A 20,389-nucleotide genomic window follows, 5' to 3' on the forward strand; every position below is an offset into this window, starting at 1 on the left:
ATAATGTTGCGCATGGAAAACTATGTGGAATAGAAAACAACTGCAATAATCCATTTGCTTAATGAGTATTTGCTGAGTTCCTATCATGTGTTAGACCCTGGCCTAGATCCAGGGAAACAATAATAAGAGGGGAAACAATGGTAGAGTCATATGATAGAGAGACCTTAATCACAGAATCATAGGAAATAAATGTAAAGCAACAACTAACTCTCAATCCATAAAATAAAGGGACTATACGGAAGATATTGCCCCAAAAAATATGTTTCTCGTGTTATTTGTGCACCAATCTTTGTCTTTAAAAAGCATTGCAACTACTTAAATTAGTTCAGAAGGCAATCGACTTCCTGTGAAAATGCTTGAGCCGGTTGGAGTGTGAGTGGTGGATCTGTGTTTGAGAACACTGAACCTTGAAAGAACATCTGTTTGGCTATTTTGTTAAATGAAACTCAAGTCAGCCAGGCTTTACTAATAGCTTCTTCGTGCTTCATGACTTTCCACCACATAAACAAAATTACCTAACACCTCAGTCTGTGGCTAAAACTGTCATTTATCAGTTAAAGCCTACTGACAGAACAAACTCAAGAGACTGCAATTTCAGCCTCCTTGTTCAAACAGTTTCTGCCATTTCAACAATCACTCTCAAGCCATATCTTAGGACCTCCAGGAAAGCCTGCTTCCTTGGAGTGTTTATTTTATAGAGAGAGACTGAAGCTTTCACCAAGTTTGGCAACTTGCTAGATGATGGAATCTTATCTTCAGCATGATTATTCCAAGGAAAAAACAAAGGTGGGAGAAAGAAGCAGTAATTGCAAACCTTGAATTTGTGACAGCATGTCAACAGATTCCTCATTCCAAAGCAAATCCTTTAAATTAAATGCATTTTGAAAAATGACCCGATTCTCTGCTGTACTTCTGAAGATTATAGAATGTTTGTCAAAGGAGCTTCAGAGATTGTGTAGTCTAATGGTTCTAAAATCTTTTTTTAACCCTGGAACATGTTCTTAGAAGTAAATTTCCTACCTGGGCCCCTATCTGTAAAATACTTAAAATAGGACTGATTGATTGAAATAGGGGTGGGAAGTCCAGAGCTCCACCATTCACCAAACCAAAACCAAAGAGGGACTCCACTGGTCTTCCTAGCGGTCTAGGAACAGCATGTGTCTAGTGCAACTTCCTTCTTTCACCCCGTGCTCCTGCCAGGAGCCCCTGCACCTCCCGACAGGTCACTTCTTCCCAGATGATCTCAGAGTCAGATGCCAGGGGGCACTGAAGTTCTAAAGAGATTTGGATTGGCAGTCTTGAGGAAACTGTCATGGTATGTTCTCAATCATTTAATGAGTATTCAGTCTAACCTCTCTAAAGTAGGAGAGGAGGACCAGGTTGGGGAAGTTGTAAGGCAGCAGGCATTGAGAGTAGACATGCAAGTCTATAAAAGGGGTGTATATACATAGTGGTCTGAGGTTTCATGGACCTGGAGCCAGAAGAGGAACATGCTCAGTGGCCCTTAAAGGGAATATTTCCAGCAGAGTACCTGGCAGAGAAGGGATGTTAGGGATTCATAGTTTATCCTAAGCCAGGAACCACATTTAGAGTCATTTCCGCACCTGTTACAGAGGGGGCAGCCTGGCGGGCTGGTCAAGAAGCCCATGGCAGACAGGTGCACAGTGCATTGCAGTTGACTCTCACACGCTTCATCCTGTTTGGTCCTCACAACAACCCTATGAAGTGCAGGTGAACATGAAACCATTTTATAGTTAAGGAGATTGGGAGTTAGTGAGGTAAAGTGGCTGGTGCAAGGTCAGCTGCCTATAAGAAGCAGGGCCATCAGCAGTGCTGGTTCCTCTACTGTACCAATGTGCACAGGAGATACAGCAGCAGCGAGAGTTTTCTTGGGAAGCATGATTTTAAATTCTTCTAAACTTTTTAAGGATTCTGGTGCGAGGTAGCTACATGATTTCTGAGCAGGTGGGTAAAGTGAGGAAAACAGTAGCTTAAACAGAGGAAAGAATGAGATGCTCCCCACAAACCTGCAGAGATCTTATAGGAATCCCAGCAAATTGGGTGTGTGTATGTGTGCGTGTGTGTGATGAGATAAAGGAGTCAAAGTAGAGTGACAACCATCATGGCCTCTGTGTGTGTGTGTGTGTGTGTGTGTGTGTGATGAGATAAAGAGGTCAAATCAGAGTGACATCATAGTGTGTGTGTGTGTGTGTGTGTCATGATATAAAGAGATCAAAGCAGAGTGACAACCATCTTGACCTCTATATATGTGTGTGTGTGATAAGAGGTCAAAGTGGAGTGACAACCATCATGGTCTCTGTGCATGTGGGTGGATGGGTGTGTGTGTGTGGGTGGGTGGGTGTGTGGGGGCGGGTGGGTAGGTGTGATGAGCTAAAGAGGTCAAAGCAAATGTCAACCATCACAGCCTCTCCCAGGGAAGGGGTGCCCCACCAGAGGCAGGGTGGCACAGTGGCCAAAAGCATGGACCCAGGAGCCAGATTGCTGAGGTTTGAATCTAAGCCCGAGGGCTCAGTGCCTCAGTTTCCCTGGCCAAAATAAGTATGACACTAATGGTCTCTACTTCCTGGCACAGTTGAAAGAGTTACATCAGTCAATGCCAGCAAAGCTATTAGACAGTGCGATACAGAGTAAATGCCACACAAGGATTTGTCAAGTAAGTCCTTATCAGGCTATGAACTCCTGCTGCAGGTACATAGATAAGCGATAAGCAACAGCTACTGTTTGAAATTTGAAAATGAGGTTATAACATCCTGGCTTCCCGTTCTCCCTAAATTTTGGTTACTGCAGTTCCTGGCCCCATGACTTTGTGAATCCCACTTAATCACCAGATCCTCCCCCACTCTTTCCTAACTTTCCTTTTGTCACCCCTAAGTTTGGCCAAGCTCCCGATTCCCATCTCATCTTTCTGAGTCCACTGCATATATTGTGTGACTTTTCAATGGTTCCTGTAGCACATAAAACAGCATTCAAGTCTATGGTTTGTTTTGAACATACCAAGGAGTCATATTAAAATTCTGTCAACAGGGGGAGCTCAAAGAACAACTTAAAATAAAATTATCCAGTTCCAGCAAACTTGGGGGAAAAAAAAGAAAATCATTCTGCTATAACTGCATGATTTTGTTATTAATCAGAAAATGAGAGGAAATAAATTCAAAATGAGATAAATAGGCAGTGTTAATGAGACATTGTTTTTCTATAGTGGAAGCTGATTTACTTAGATCTCTGTCTCTAGAGAAATTCAAGTAGATTCTGATTTTACATTCACAAAGATGACAAAGTACTGAAGAATTCAGCTACTTAATTTATTCCCACTTGATTTGTCTTCCTTAAGAAGAGTTTAGAAGCATTGTGCTTAGTCTATTCAGACTTAGGAAATACTATTCAGAGAGGTCACTGCATGAAATGCTGTTTGCAACTTTGGTGAAAATTCCAAGGAGATTTGTGAAATAGACTTTTATTTATAATATGCTAATGTTTTAATTAGGAAGTTTGGAAAACCTTTATGGGTTTCTATAAGGTGGGAAGAATAACCCCTATTTGTTTGGTTTACTAGAATATTCTTAAACTCAAAAGCTTTGTTCCTGTTGTATCTGGGCTGAGAAACCTGTTTGACAGTCTGCTGTAAGCCAAGGTTGTACCTTGGGAAGAAAGCTTAGCTCATCCTTGGTGGAGCAGTGATATCTGGCAAAAGAACTTTAAGACATGGGTAAGATAATGAAGAATTCTTGGAAGGGAAAAATGTAGAGCATGAAAACTGTTGTGATGGATCTTTGTGGTTTTGTGGAGTGGGCTAGATTGACTAATCGAATGCTGGATTTATAAAGTGTATTTTCTTCCAAATAATTTGAAGAAATTTCTCATAGAGCTGTAACACTAAAGCCAGGAGATTTAATTCATACCAACCACACCACAATAAGCTTCATTGCTTTCTAACTGCATCATGTAGGTGGTCTTACACATGCAGTTTCTCTGAGCATGGAGCATTGGGCATTATGACTCTGATCTCTTAGAGGAAAAAAAATGCAATATTTCTCTATCAGATCATTTGCCAAGGGTCATATTTTCAGTTACTGTAACTGAAACTGTAAACATGTTTACAGTTTCATTAACTGTAAACATATTTACAGTTACTGGACTCAAGCCCAGGTTTTCTAATTCCAAATACATAGGGCATAGAGAAATGCCCTAGTATCTGCCAAGTCGCTTCAGTCGTGTCCAACTCTATGCCACCCCATGGACGGCAGCCCACCGAGCTCCCCCGTCCCGGGGATTCTCCAGGCAAGAACACTGGAGTGGGTTGCCATTTCCTTCTCCATGCATGAATGTGAAAAATGAAAGTGAAGTCGCTCATGCCCCACTCTTAGCGACCACATGGACTGCAGCCTACCAGGCTCCTCTGTCCATGGGATTTTCCAGGCAAGAGTACTGGAGTGGGTTGCCATTGCCCTAGTATCTAGGTCAACTAAATAGATGATTCCCAAAGCCACTTCCAATTCAGGATTTGGCAACTCTATTATTTACTGACAAACTCGAACACCTGGGCTGCATCAGTTTGTTCTTTTAATCGATTCATCCACTGAAGTGCCAACCTTAGATATACGAGTAAAATAATTGATACCATAAAGTAATAGAACTGTTTTCCACTTATGATTTTCACATAGTGGGTCATGATGTTCAAAGACTTACCTCTTACCTGTGGAAAATGAGTGACGTTATGATATTCTATAATAATGAACTGACTACAGGAATTACAGCAATACAATGCAACCAGTTTAAATCATGTCCTCCAAGAGTAAGTTTATGGAAAACTGTTCACTTCACATTGCGATGTGATGAAAAGCAAGTTATGAAAAATTGTGTGTATATATACGTTTAAAGTAATGTATACATATAAAGTCTAGAATGATGTGAACCAAAACATTAATAGTTGTTTTCTTAGGAGGATGTTATATGCAATTTCTATGCTCTTCTTTTTAAAACAAAATTTCTTATACAGTTGGCAATTATCAAGTTTTACATTTGTAATTAGAGAAACATGAATTTGATTTTATATAAAAATATAAAGGGCAGTTTAAGAGCTTTTGCCTTTTCATATTGTTCATGAGCTTTGTAAAAATAAGACATTATAAGATTATTTCCTAGAAAAATTCCTTCGGAGAAAACATTTCCTACCTCATTTCCTTTGTTTCCAGCACTAGACTTCATTTCCTTTGGCTGCTGTGAAAGAGGAAACAACAATGTTTGGATGGAGAAGCATTATCTGCTAAATACCAAGTTGGTTGTACCTATTATAGCGGTTTTCTCAGTCAGAATTTTGACTTCTAGAACAGTAAGCCAGATGTCTTCTAACACACTGAAACCTAACATAGCTGCCCAGATTCAACAGAAAGTTTCCTGTTTCATCTCATGGGACGCCACTTGAGGAAGTTTCATTGAGATAAGGGAGCAAGCCGGTATAAGACTGTTTTTCAGCCACATTTTGAAAGAGGAAATCATATTGCGATGTTTTAGAATATATTCAGCACTCCTCTGTACCTGGAAGGTATCATCTGAGCTAAGCCATGACGATTCTCAATGCCTATGAAATCACGTCTAACACACAGGCCTGGGGAAATAGACACGGGCCAGTATGCACATGGCGTGGTGAGCTACTAAATGCCATGAGAGAAGACACAAAATGTTCATGACATAGACTACTCAGTGGGAAAATAGGATGGAAAAATAATTAATGTGTACAATCTGATCCACTTAAAAAAAGAATATAAAAGTATATATATATATATATTATATAGTGAAAGTGTTAGTTGCTCAGTCGTGTCTGATTCTTTGTGACTCCATGGACTGTGGCCTGCCAGGCTCTTCTGTCCTTGGGATTCTCCAGGCAAGAATACTGGAGTGGGTAAGCCATTCCCTTCTCCAGAGGATCTTCCCGACCCAGGGATCAAACCCAGGTCTCCTGCACTGCAGGCAGATTCTTTACTGTCTGAGCCACCAGGGAAGCTCTCTATATATGTATACACACACATATACATATATATATATATATGAATGAAAATGTAAAAATAAGGATATCAATAGTGTTATGTCAAGGTGTTGGGATCATATAGGTGGTTTTTAATTTTTAAAATTTTGCTTTGCTGATTTTCCATATTTACTTTGGTATTAAAAAGTGATGAAAGGTATTATATACTACTACTACTACTAAGTCACTTCAGTCGTGTCCAACTCTGTGTGACCCCATAGACGGCAGCCCACCAGGCTCCCCCGTCCCTGGGATTCTCCAGGCAAGAACACTGGAGTGGGTTGCCATTTCCTTCTCCAATGTATGAATGTGAAAAGTGAAAGTGAAGTCGCTCAGTTGTATCCAACTCTTAGAGACCCCATAGACTGCAGCCTACCAGGCTCCTCCGTCCATGGGATTTTCCAGGCAAAAGTACTGGAGTAGGGTGCCATTGCCTTCTCCGAAGGTATTATATAAAAGGTAATGTATGTGAAAATGCTTTGCAACTAGAAAAGCATCATGAAAACTAAAGTTTTGTTATTTTATATTTTATCCTTCCTGGAATACAGACTCGACCACTTTTTGGTATGTTTCTTGTCCTTCCTTTTTCAAATGACTCTTTTGGGAGACAGGTATCTCTAAATTAGGAGCCTTTTATGGCTTCACTTATTAGCAAACATTGGCCATTATTAAAGTTTCTTGAGAATAGGAATTGAACTGAAGCAAAAAGAGTGCTAGTTATAAGAATGTATATGTATGATCACTCATCATTACATTTAATTGATTTAGCAGTCTCATACAGAGGGATTCAAGGATTCACACAAAAACAAAATAAAAATTGAACACCAGTATAAATTTTGTATGCAGCTATCTTTCTGTTAACATAAATTTTATCTTTTAGAAAGTAAACCTTTTGAGGCTGCTTCACTGGTGTCCCAACATTCAGGTGAGGTACCTTCTCAATGCTAATAAGCCAGGTGAGTAACATGTTTTTGGCTAGACAGCAATAGGGTATTTGGGAATCTAAGAACTATGCAAAGAATTAGAAAGGAAGCAGGAAGAGAACTCTAGGTTAAGAGGAAGTGGTAAAAACAAGAACAGGATGAGGCTGGGTCAGAAGCTTTCTAGAAATGCCAAGGCCAACTGTGTGCATCTCACACCTAAAACCATCCTATTTCCCCAAGCCAATCCTCCTAAAATGACAGAGATTTTAGCCAGACCTGCCATTGTATGCTAAGTCACTTCAGTCGTGTCCGACTCTGTGTGATCCCATAGACAGCAGCCCGCCAGTCTTCCCCGTCCCTGGGATTCTCCAGGCAAGAACACTGGAGTGGGTTGCCATTTCCTTCTCCAATGCATGAAAGTGAAAGTGAAGTCGCTCAGTCATGTCCAACCCTCAGCGACCCCATGGACTGCAGCCCACCAGGCTCCTCCGTCCATGGGATTTTCCAGGCAGGAGTACTTGTTATTGGGTATCAGTTGGGGAGATTTTAAAAATGAAGCCAGGAATGCTTATCTACTTTAAGACATATTATCTCTGTCATCATGACCAAAATATTTTGACATATATTTGTTTGACATTTATTTAATTAAGTCATATATTTAGGTACAACATCACCATTGTTAGGAAATCAGACCTTCTGAGTTAAGGTTCAATTTTTTTTTTTACCACTTTTAATTCTTCAAACATGGCATGTTTTATTTTTCAGTACGATCCTTAATTCACATAAGAAACACTAAAGAACAAAACACATTAAATTATAAGCTCTATTAGTTTAGATGTGTCTGATTTGGAGGGGTGAGGGGGAACTTGGGTCATTTCACTGCTTAACTCACCAAATGTCGAAATTCTACAGAGAGACTCCCGTTGGAAGATTCTTCAATGGACATGGCTTTGACGTGAGTTCCACAAAGTACGAATCTTCGATTGCTAGAGAGGAAATCTTAGCTATTTACAATGGTCTCAGGTAAAAATGTATTTATGGGAACAACAAAAAAATTCTAAAGTAAATGTCTTACCTTAGAGTTGAAGCATTCCTGTAAAACCAAGAAGATTCTTTAAAATGAGTTAAGAGATCTAAAAAAAGACTTTTCTATGCTACTTTAGAGGATGAGGATAGTATATAAAATTTCATTTCATGTCTTTATAGTAAAATTTATAAAGTCAGTCTTCATCAGAGTTCTGTTAAATGTTTGAACCTTAAAGTCAAATATTGAAGTACATTGATATATAATGTTAGAGAAGTAAATTTAAAAGTTAAAAATTATTCTATAAAATAAGGACAATTCTTCTTAAAAAGTCTTACAATTTCATGTTTCAAAATGAAATTAGAAACTTACTTGTCAATTGATGCTTTCACCTTTACCTGATAATTTAGTTCTGGTAATTTTATTAGCAGTCTGGAAAAAATACATAAAGAATTAAAGATAAAAATTTTCATGGCTAAAAGCCTTTTTATATTTAAAGATTTAGATATATTTATGCCAAATATATATAAATCAAGCTCACATTATTTCCAGTCTTATGTTAGTGTGTTTTAAAAATGTCAATTCCTCTTTACTTTGCCGTTTTACTAATATTGACATCACCTGCTTAATAGAACACATATTTGGAAAGTATTTCCATATTGCTTTAGTTGATGTATGTTGGATAATGCATTGGCTAGATCAGAAAAACAGTTATATATTTTGGCTAATGCCTAAATTTGGGTTAGACATATAAATAAAAGAAAAAACTTTTGTAAATCTATTTATGTGGATTCATTTAATTCTCATATTATAAAAAAATTGTAAGCTTAGTAAAACTAAATGTTTTGATAACTGTTTTATGGTAAAATACTGAGAAAGACTAGGACACTGATAGAATATGGAAAATTCCACTTCAAATGCATTTGCAGACTTTAAAGATATTACATGTAAGTGACAGCAAAAATTTTATAACTGAAAAAGACCTAACTTCACACAAATAAATGATTAAAGGTCAAAATAACAATTCCTTGAATTCCTTCAGGTGTCTCCTTAGCTTTCCCCAAATTTTCTAAGCTATACCTTCTGACATAACCTCTCTGCAGGTTCAGTTCAGTTTCAGAGGTATTCATTCTGTCATTCACTCACTCATTCATTTACATATACACTCATCCCAAACATTGTTTATTCACTCAGCTGCATTGAGCTTCTTATATAAGCCCAGTACAGCCCCAGGCAGTGGGAAACTGGCATAATGAAGATTAAGGAAGGAGCAGAGTAGACATGGTGATAAATCAAAGGAAGAAGTCCAGCTAAACAGATGAAATTTAAAGAATGGTGATAAGCAACTGATTGACATTAGAGAAATATAATCGTAGATAACAAACAACCCAAACAAAACAAAAAGAACATATCAAGGTTTCTTAAAAATCCTGCCAGAATTGGTTTTGGGGTTTGGGATATGATAATATAAAAAAGCCTCTTGATGAAAGTGAAAGTGGAGAGTGAAAAAGTTGGCTTAAAGCTCAACATTCAGAAAATGAAGATCATGGCATCTGGTCCCAAATAGATGGGAAAACAGTGGAAACAGTGTCAGACTTTATTTTTCTGGGCTCCAAAATCACTGCAGATGGTGACTGCAGGCATGAAATTAAAAGACGCTTACTCCTTGGAAGGAAAGTTATGACCAACCTAGATAGCATATTCAAAAGCAGAGACATTACTTTGCCAACAAAGGTCTGTCTAGTCAAGGCTATGGTTTTTCCAGTGGTCATGTATGGATGTGAGAGTTGGACTGTGAAGAAAGTTGAGCGCCGAAGAATTGATGCTTTTGAACTGTGGTGTTGGAGAAGACTCTTGAGGGTACCTTGGACTGCAAGGAGATCCAACCAGTCCATTCTGAAGGAGATCAGCCCTGGGATTTCTTTGGAAGGAATGATGCTAAAGCTGAAACTCCAGTACTTTGGCCACCCTCATGCGGAGAGTTGACTCATTGGAAAAGACTCTGATGCTGGGAGGGATTGGGGGCAGGAGGAGAAGGGGATGACAGAGGATGAGATGGCTGGATGGCATCAGTGACTCGATGGACGTGAGTTTGAGTGAACTCCAGGAGTTGGTGATGGACAGGGAGGCCTGGCGTGCTGTGATTCATGGGGTTGCAAAGAGTCGGACATGACTGAGCGACTGAACTGACTGAACTGAATATAGCTGCTGGTACTGAGGAAGTCATATGAAGTAAGATGAAATGATTTCCCTTTTTGCCTTCCTCTCTATCCTGTATCAGGATCTGGCTCACTATTAAGTGCTGATGACAAAAGGGAGTCCCATGTCACCTCTTTCCTTTGAAATAGGAGGATGGAATATTTTTGTAGAGTGGGGTTTTAGGAAAAAATCTTAAATACCAAGTAAAGGATCAGCTGTCAAGACAGTGAGGGAATTGGGTACAGAAAAGAAGAATGGGGACTAAACAGTTAGATGGAAGAGGAGGGCAGAATACCCTTGCCAGGGACTAATGGTCTATGCCTCTGGCAGTCAGTTTAAACAACATGCCAGGTGATGCCCATTCAAGGACCTCTTCCACTCAGAGTTCTTCGCTGAGCAATCCCTACTCATCTTCCCTTTTGCCCCAGAGAATATCTTGGACTGAATATATCATATATGGGTGTCTCAAGGGAAAGCAGGATATATGTACCACCCTTCTATCCTATTTCCCTTTAGTGTTACAATTTTCTGGGTTGTATAAAGATGTGGGGATGAGAAAGGAATACATTTGAAAATTAGAAAATTTTAAAAAGGAACCTGGTTTCTGCCTTTTATTTTTGTTTCTTAGTGTTGTGGTGCAAATTCACACAAAGGAAATGATTCAGAATTTCAAGTAGGGTTTCCGAAATGCAAATGAAAGACAAATACCTTCCTTTAAAAAATGAAGTTCCTAGGTGATGGGTGTCAACTAAACTTACTGTAGTCATCATTACGCCGTTTATGCACATCAAGTCTTTATGCTTAAACTTACACAGTGTTGTATGTCAATATGTCTCGATAAAATGAAACTGAACTAAAAATGGAGTTTTAATAGTGATCTGTGACCAAGGATGCTATCATGGGATCTTAACTACCATCTACCATGGCATCACAACCTCTTGTACTGGTCTGGAATTTCAGCTTTCCAGAGATGACCTAGTGATTAGGAATTTAAAGCTTTGGGACTTGGAGATTGAGGCATGATGAAAATCTTTGAAAGTCTGAAGTCAAACTCATTATTTTAAAAAGTCATTAGGAAAACTGTATGTGTTAGTTTGCTCATGAAAATGAAAAGAATCACATACATAGATAAAGCAGCAACAACATAATCATTTCTCTTTAAATCAAGTACATAATAAGGATGTGCTGAAAATCATGGTGTTGAGAGTTTTCATGGAAAATTCAATAAGGTAGCTTCTGGGTGATCACAGGTAAAGAATGTGCCACTATATGCCTGGATAGGATATTCGAACCTTCTACAACCTGTCCCAATCTATCTTCTCAATTCTCTCTCTCCCTGCTCCCCATGCTTATAGAACAGTGACTCCTTATTTTAGAAAGTCCTTATTTCTAACAGTTTCACTCTCACACCCCTGCTCTTCCCTCAAGGTCCTTCCTCACAGTGACCACAAGCATTCTCTAGGCTCCCCAGTCTTCTCTCAAGTCAATCTTCTGAGCAATTAATCCCATGTCATCCGAAATTGTGATTTCATACTTTCATGCTAATGACTCTCATGCCCTCATCTTCATTGTTCCACTCTTTATAAGTAGGGCTCTCACCTTAATATTTCTGTGGGTATTTAATTTACCATAGCTGGGCATGCAGGTGTCACTCAATAAAGAATAGTTGCATGAAAGCCACGTTGAAAGAAATGAGCCTTAATTACACAGTGGCCGTAGCACCATAAATATGAAACAATAGAATACATTCTGCCTACCTTAGCTTTACAGTAAACTGAATGAGAGTCTTAAGTACCATCGGCCTCTGAGGGTGGGTTGGCATGCATGGCTGTCGTTCAACCACAAATGAGCTGGGGTCAAAGGAAATAAAGCATGTCATTTGAAAATACTGAAGACATTGACAGGCTGAAAACCACAGAGTAACAGGATGCTGTCCTCTTATAAGATCCAAATTTTCTACACTTATAAGACATTCAAACTCCCGTTAGGCTCAAATCTTTCCAAGACTTCACATAAATAATTATCAAGAGATGGGAAATGCCTAAAGATTTCCCTAAATAACAACAGTAAATAATTTTTAATTATTATATTTAGGTCAAGAATAAAAGCCCCAGTCTCTTTTTATCATAATAAACATCAAGTAGAAAGTTAATTTCATGCCATTTTTGACCTAGATATCAGGATTTCTGGTACACAGTAATATTTTTTTTCTTAAATGAGCTTATAAACATAAGCATATTCTCCACCCTTCATTTCTTGAATATGTATTGATACTTGAGTAGAAATCCTTGAAATCTTTTTTTCTAAAATATGAAAAATGAACTTTGGGTGGGCAACATGGTGACTCACGAAAAACTGGGTTAGGTGGTGGAAGAAGTGTTGATGAATAAACAGTGATGAGTGAAAAAATGTTTCTGGAACTCTCTGGAGCTTTATTCACTGCACCCTAAAGCTCACTGTTTAACACTTCTCTCCCATTCCTTCACCTGAGCACCAAAACCAAACCAGGGTGTCCTCCCAACTACATAGAACTGAAGCTGCCAGGAGGCATCTAAATGGATAACACTTGACTTACTCTTTTTTTTTAAGCTGAAGTATAGTTGATGTACAATTTGTTTAAGTTGCGGGTGTAGAGCAGTGTTGACTTACTTCTTAAAAAGGTTGTAGATCAAGAAGGTGACTCTTTCTAGCAGATGTGCTCTTTGCAATGGGATAGGATCTCCTTCGTATGTCATTTTCGAAGATTGCTCCTCTAATTTCTCCAACTGCCGTCTGAGTTGGAACAGACTTTCTGCCAACAGTGTAAAGCTATTCAACAGTCAATGAAAAATGCAGATAGTTTTTTTCTTCTAAACTGCACCATTTTAACTATTTAGCAAGTATTACTAAATAATTATTAAATTAATTAGTCATTTAATTCCATTAGCTTAGTGACTTGTTTTTTACGTTTATTTTCCTAACTCAGTTTTTCTCTAAAATGCTTGATAGATGTTACCTGTTTTCAATGATTTAAAATTTTTACCTTCAGTTTTAGACAAGAAATCATTTAGAAAATTTTGTGAATGTCTGGATTCAAATTCCTTTGTTTTTAAGGTATTTTTACGTATTTGGTTTCACTGGGTCTTAGTTGTGGCACACAGGGTCTTTAGTTGCAGCATGTGGGAACTAGTTCCCTAACCTGGGATCAAACCCAGGCTCCCTGCATTGGGAGCACAGAGTCTTAGCCACTGGACCACTAGGAAACTCCCCCCAAATTCCTTTTAATTATCTTTTTTAAAAAGTCTATTAAACATATATATTTTTAAAAGATGGTACTCACTAAAGGGCAAAGAGAGCAAATTTAAAACTTTAAAAATACATTTTATGAAGAATCTTATGTGTAAGTATACTGATGGAAAAAATAATGTGACCTCCCCCCATATATATTTATACAAGTCCTAAGTATTAACCAAAAGATTGTCAATGGATCTTTCTGAAGAAAATTATCTGCTTAGAATTTTGGACCTTGGATCTCACTTAAGAAATGGAGGTGGCAGCTTGGGCTGGAAGTCTGGGAAAGAGGGAGATTGAAAGGCACACAGAAGGGGCCTCCAACTAAGAGGAGGCAGAAGTCTCATCACACTGACTAAGTCCATGTGCCCTGACAGCAGCTCTTTCTAGGTAAACTTTATTCCCCACAACATGGTAGAAAGAACTGTCAACCTCTTACTGAATTTGGTATAAGCACCATTTCTGCTATGCTCTCTATAGCATAGAGGACCCTTTGTTGTTTATCTTGTTTTCACAACAACAGTGAAGTTAGCGAATCAAAATATTTCCCCAAGGAAATCAACAAATTTTAAACAGAGCCCAGTTACTTTTCTTGAGAAGTAGTCCTGGAAGTGCAGAGCTTTTAGTGCAAGTGTGCCCACTTATATGTGTTTTTATCGCATTGGATTGTACCCCTGGAAAGCAATTTTCGGTTCAATCAAAAATTTTCCTTCTTTTGCATTATATTTTCTAATTGTTCCTCCACTCAGAGAATTTTCTTTTGCACTGATGAAGGGGAAAACCCTATAAACCTTTGTTTAGTACAAAGGATATCTGTACATGATTGTGTGCATGTGTTCACAGGCAGGGGATGTCATGTTGTATTAGCCACTTGAGATTTGTCATTTAACTACAAAAACAAATCACTAACACTTAGTTTTATGTGGCCATCTTAAGATACACATTTTAAAAATGAGATACAGTGTTTGAAGCCAGTGTTTCTTATGCTCTTCAAGAAAGTGTATTTATTGATGATTTGAAAAAAATTCATTTGAGTCTTTTAAGACTGCATATTGACATATTATATATGTGAAAATGAGCAATTCTTATGCAGTCTATAAATTTCTATAGATGCTTTATTTTTCTCCCCCAAGGAATGGGAACTCAGAACACTTAGACAATTACATCTATTTGTATTCAAGAGTTCCAGCTGCTCATAAGCCATCAACAAGCTGAATGAACTGACGCTGAGGTCTAAGCCTGCATTCTCCAGCTCAGCGACACTGAAGCTGTGTGTGTACTTCCTGTGGTTTTCACTAGAAACTAAAGTCAGCGCGTTTTACCAGTTTTGAAGCTGGTCGAGCCCACTGTGGAGTGGACCTCCAATGCAGGCGATTTGCTGTCGCCTCTTCCAGTCTTGCAGCTCCTCCACCAGCATGCTGTTCATTAACAAGTCCGTCTCATTCACTATTTGTGTCATCTTACTCAGGGCTTCCTAAAAACAAAAGTGACTACTGAGAAGATTCTTATGACGTGCAACCAAAGTCACTCACAATTCAATCTAGAATACAGCCTGCCTAACCTGGGAGATAAAACTCTGGGTAAAAATTTTGACCAAACATTTTACCAAATACTACCTTCTATTTGCCATAGGACTGCCTTTTCAAATAATTAAATTATTGCAATTCAATAACATCATGAAGAAAAAAGCATGATCACAGTTAGCATTCTCATAATATCTCACAATAGTCTCATATAATTAATATAAATATGTTGATTTTGTAACTCCTGTGACAATATTGAATACTGTAGTCATAAAAGCTATTTATCTGCTTCTTAAAAAGCCATTTATAAACTGAATTTACATTCTTATAAATATCTTAATGCATTAATTCTTAAATGTACTGACTAAAATTTGAGCCTCTCTGTGTTAGTTTTTGGGCTTCTCAGAGCCCTAGTAAAGAATCTGCCTGCCAACGCAGGAGACTTAACAGATGCAGGTTTGATCCCTGAGTTGGGAAGATCGCTGGAGGAGGGCACGGCAACCCACTCCAGTAGTCTTGCCTGGAGAACCCCATGGACAGAGGAGCCTAGCCCAGCTACAGTTCATAGGGTCACAAAGAGTCAGACATGATTCAAGCATTATACCACACACACGTTAGTTTTTATTACCACTTTATCTGGGTTTGGGGAAGCATAGTGGGAAAGGATAATTTTCAAAGGCTTAAGGATTAGAAGATGTGAATTTCTACCCTGGCTTGGCCACAGGCTATGTAAATTTGAACAAGTCATTTTACTTTGCTTTCTCATCTATACAGCCAGGTGAATGGACTGAATTATTTCTGAGGTTCCCCTTCTCCTTAAAATCTTATTTAAAGTAGAATAAGATAGCATGCATAAAACGTATAGCATAGATTCATTATGTATAAAAGTATTAAGCTTATCCTGGGTTAAATATTTATATATTTAAAATCTGATATATGGTTGTTTAAGTTTATAATTGATTTAGGGTGAAAATAATTTTACATTTATTTGTGCTTACACAAATTCCTGCACAAAAAAAGTGAAGCCGAACTTTTAGAAATAAACTATCAATTTCAGTAACTGGTTAATTTCAGTTGTGTTTCTTTTTAAAGAGAGGTAGAATTGAAATAGAGATATTTCCCCTCTTTTAAAATACTTTATTGAGCCAGAAAAATATTCTTCCTCTCCTTGGGAAGAGATGAGATTGAATATGTTCAGGATTCAATGGACTATCCTGAAATCTACAAAATTATTTAATACGTCCTTTCTCATAATAGAAACTGGGACACATTTCTGCAATAAAATGTTAGTAGTCATCAAGTAATATCTTAATTATACATGTACAGTAGAACCCATCTCAGCATATTAAGTACAGCAACTAAAACAGTCATGTCTGAAATAATGGCAAATAAAAACTAGGTAAAATGTTCTTGAAATTAATGGTAGCTATAGTACAGGCACCACATAAGCAGAATAAATAGACTCTAGAGAGAGTCTGCTTTGTAAACTTAGGTAGAGAAACATGGCAAACAGTATGATACTCTTCCTAGAAACATTGCATAAATGGAACTGATAAAATCATTCAGCATAAATGGAACTGATAAAATCAAAGAGCTTCTTTTCAGTAGGACTAGATATAGAAAAAGGAGAAAAGTAGACAAAAGGCCAAATTAGAGTTCTTCACTAGCCTTTCTTTTGAAGTCCAGGCTGTTCAGCATTTCCTGCAGAGTTAAAACTTCCTGATTCATTAGGGCACTGTTCTTGTCACCCTGATCTGTGAAGGAGAAGAGATCAGATTTAGAGTCCTCTCCAAGGAAAAGGTCTTTGTCCTGAAAGCCAAGCTGGCTGTAACCTGCCATCCTAAGATCCAGGATGTAAGAGCAGAAATGTGGCCATTAATGATGCACTTGGAAGTAAATCCTTGACTGCTCATATTGCCAGGAAGGATTACATCCAAGCATGGCAGAGGTGAACTCTATCTGACAGAATTTGAGAGAACACCATTCTTCACGATATTCCTTTTAAGGGCTGGGAGAGAGGAGATACAAATATTTTTATAATGGATTCTTTATTAGATCATTTCTACATTGATAATGACTTTGGCTGGTAGGCATGTGTAAGAAAGGAAGGGGCCTTTCTTTGTGCCCATGATTAAATCATATTGACCCCTCCTGATGTCTTGACTCAATCTCCTGTAAGGGTTGTACTTTTATACAGTCTCCTGAACTAATAATGACCAAATCCTTTGCTTTCTCTTTTTCTTTGCAAAACAAGCTAGACTCACAGTGAAACCAGAAGAAGTGGGAGTTGGAAATTAAGAAAAATCTCTGGCTGAAAAAACCCCAAATGATTTATCCTCTTAAATGGAAAAAGTACAATAAACATCATATTATTTAATTTGAACTTAAAAACATATTGGTATATAGTAAGTGACTATACCAACTGTTCATGTATCTAAATGAAGGCCTAACTGTTCACGTATCTAAATGAAGGCCTGTTCATGTATCTAAATGAAGCCCTAACTGTTCATATATCTAAATGAAGGCCTAACTGTTCATGTATCTAAATGAAGGCCTAACTGTTCATGTATCTAAATGAAGGTCTGGAACACTGATAGGGCTTCAGTAATTGTGAAAAAGAGGCTCCTGAACAAATTGTGGCAAATTTCTCTACAAAATAGCACTGGTCTCCAAGAAGTATTTCTGGCTGTATTAATTCACAAATTCACTAACTCCTAGATCCCATGTATAGCAAACTCTTGCTTAGATAGCATTTTATCAACTCAAAACTTAATTAGCTAATACTTTTCATTCTTCACCAGCAAGGATATCACTTGTTTCCCATGTATCTTTCATTTCACTTAAAACATTTCCTTTCACTTATAACCAACAAAATAAATACTTGGTGATTTAAGTGTTAAAATAATCATTTTTATCCTTCATACTTCTTATGAAGTACTGAAAGATATTAAAGTAACTAATTGTAACATAAGTTCAAAAATAATGTTATTGTTATAATGTATTTTATTATATTCTAATTAATAAAATTGGTAGTTCACATATGAAATTTAGAGTGAGGCTGCTTTCAATGAACTGTAATAGTTGATTAAATGTGCAATTGTTCTAAACCTTTTTAAGATCATGGACCCCTTTGATAATCTGATGAAACCTGTGTTGTATGAATTTCTCCAAAGGAAAAAAATTGTACATACAATTATGCATGTATAAAAACTGTACACACAAATAATTGTGCATACAAATTCATGAACATACTTATAATCATAACATAATAATCAACATTTCATGGGAGTCAAGACATCCTGAAGGTGCCAAGAGAACATGTCACATCTTACCTACGCCAGGAAAAACTAATATCCTCTCTTTGAAATATTAGATAGGAAGTTAATAAGCATTTGCTCACAATCATCCATATTACTTCCTTCCAGATAAATTTTAAGCTAGCATTTCAATAGTTAAGGATGATTTTGTAAATCATCTATAAAAAGAATTTATATCTAATGTGTTTTTAAAAATTATTTTTAAACAATTTTAGAATTACAAGAAGTTACAAAAAATAGTATAGAGTTCCCATATAGACTTCACACAGCTTCCTCTAATGTCTTGCATAACCGTAGTACCATGGTGAAAGCCAGTAGATTAACACTGGTACAATCCTATTAACTAATCTAGACCTGATTAAAATTTCTCTAATTGTTCCACTAATTGCAGTGCATTTTAAGTGACCAATCTATTATTACTTGTAAATCTTAGATCTTTGTAAATATTCTCATTCTTTCCTTACATTTCTTTAAAAACACCTAATTGTAAACAACCTCAATATTTAACCACAAAGAAACAGTGAAATAAATTGCACTGTCCTTACATTTTGATATTTATATAATTATTGAAATTATGTGTATGAAGATTTTTTTAATATGAGGAAATATGTAAAATAAAAGTTTAGCTTAAAATACTATTCAAAAACTATGTGCAAGCTGATTTCATTTTTTGTAAATAAATCTCTGTGGATGTATTTTGAACATGTAGAAAAAGCCTGGAAGAAAATATACTAACATTTAGATGGTGTTATATCTAGATAGCAGAATTTTGTGTGATTTTTAAATTTGTAACTTTTTTTATACTTTCCCAATTTCCTATAGTGAATAACATTTCTACTTTTAATTTTAAAAAATTATAGTAAAAAACTCACCTAGAGATAATATTAGTAATTTCCTGATCATAATAGACAATTATTATTCCTTTTCTTAATTGTGATATGATATTTTGATTCTACAGGAAAATGTTCTTAGCTTTTGGAGAACCATTCTGAAATAGGGGTTATTTCTCGTGAGCTTTATAATTTGAATGGTTGGTAAAAAATATATATTTATATGAAGAGAAAAGAAGGAAGTAAACTAAATTCTCTTCTCCTGCATCCTCTCTTCAAAAAAAAGGAACTAATTTATCAATTCTTTCAGGAAAGAAGAAACCCTAGTCATATCCCTTTGTGGAATTGTAGACAAAACAAAAACTTACCCATTGTCTGAATTGTTTTATACCTGTAATCAAATTCATCTTGTAGATCTTCTAAATATTTGGTGTCTTGTTCTGTCATCTTTTTACAAAAGAAAACATACTCTGTTGTTGCAATTAATCATGCCAATGAAACAATACCATCCATCATCAGTATTTCAAAATACACTGTTTAGTGCTTCCAATCTCCAGTAATATCCCAGACTAATCATATAATATAGAACCACAATTTCTAAAGAGCTAATTCCCATGAAAACTGAATGGCTCTGGAAGAACCAGACTGAAGTTGCTCTTCCATTTTCTCTTCCTGAGTGTTTGCAAATTTCAGCATCTTGTCTCTCATTTCTCAGTAAATTCCAAATGATGCTACTAACATCTTTTTTATAATATGGATACTTTATCCACTTAGCTCCATATAGCTCTGTATTAATGTACTGACTATCTTTTTGCTTAAAGTTTCCTTTATCAAAGGATATATATGACAATACAGTTTAAATTTTTTTCCTCTGAACCTCTTAGAAAATACTTATGCCTCCTCTGTGTCTCCTGTTCATTTCTGTCTTTGAGATTTTTGCTTTAACTCTTCTCCAGATCTAGTGATGTTTTCTTCTCAGACATAAAGATGTCAGAATCTAAGCTAAAGGCTTTTTATATAGTATTAAATCTCATGTAGTCCTCCCAACCAGCTTGTTAGAGTGGTTATCCTTACTTCTACAGATGAAGAAGCAGAGGCTTGGAGATGTAAAGTAACTTACTTGCCTGAAGCCACATGGCTTCTCATTGATGGAGACAGTGTGACTCCAATTTTCAGTAAATTGAAGTTCAAAGCTTTCCCCAAAGAAATCTTTTCTAATATGAACATAGCGTGTGAGAGATATTTATCTTATAACCAAGT

At 36.9% G+C, this 20,389-nt stretch overlaps 1 protein-coding gene across 2 annotated transcripts in view; it reads right to left on the bottom strand.

Moving 5' to 3' along the window:
* STAT4 (signal transducer and activator of transcription 4) overlaps positions 1-20,389 on the bottom strand; it is a 104,015-nt gene that overhangs the window by 21,318 nt on the left and 62,308 nt on the right. For both annotated transcript variants that reach the window (XM_027563084.1, XM_027563074.1), the window contains exons 6-14: positions 19,498-19,576; positions 16,651-16,736; positions 14,782-14,933; positions 12,839-12,997; positions 11,947-12,039; positions 8,363-8,422; positions 8,042-8,059; positions 7,859-7,952; positions 5,194-5,238 (exon numbers count right to left, since the gene is read on the bottom strand). In XM_027563084.1, the coding sequence (XP_027418885.1) occupies positions 5,194-5,238; positions 7,859-7,952; positions 8,042-8,059; positions 8,363-8,422; positions 11,947-12,039; positions 12,839-12,997; positions 14,782-14,933; positions 16,651-16,736; positions 19,498-19,576 (786 nt within the window). The remainder of the gene's footprint in view (positions 1-5,193; positions 5,239-7,858; positions 7,953-8,041; positions 8,060-8,362; positions 8,423-11,946; positions 12,040-12,838; positions 12,998-14,781; positions 14,934-16,650; positions 16,737-19,497; positions 19,577-20,389) is intronic.

Source organism: Bos indicus x Bos taurus, chromosome 2 (assembly GCF_003369695.1).
Source record: "Bos indicus x Bos taurus breed Angus x Brahman F1 hybrid chromosome 2, Bos_hybrid_MaternalHap_v2.0, whole genome shotgun sequence".
Taxonomy (NCBI): Eukaryota; Metazoa; Chordata; class Mammalia; order Artiodactyla; family Bovidae; genus Bos; species Bos indicus x Bos taurus.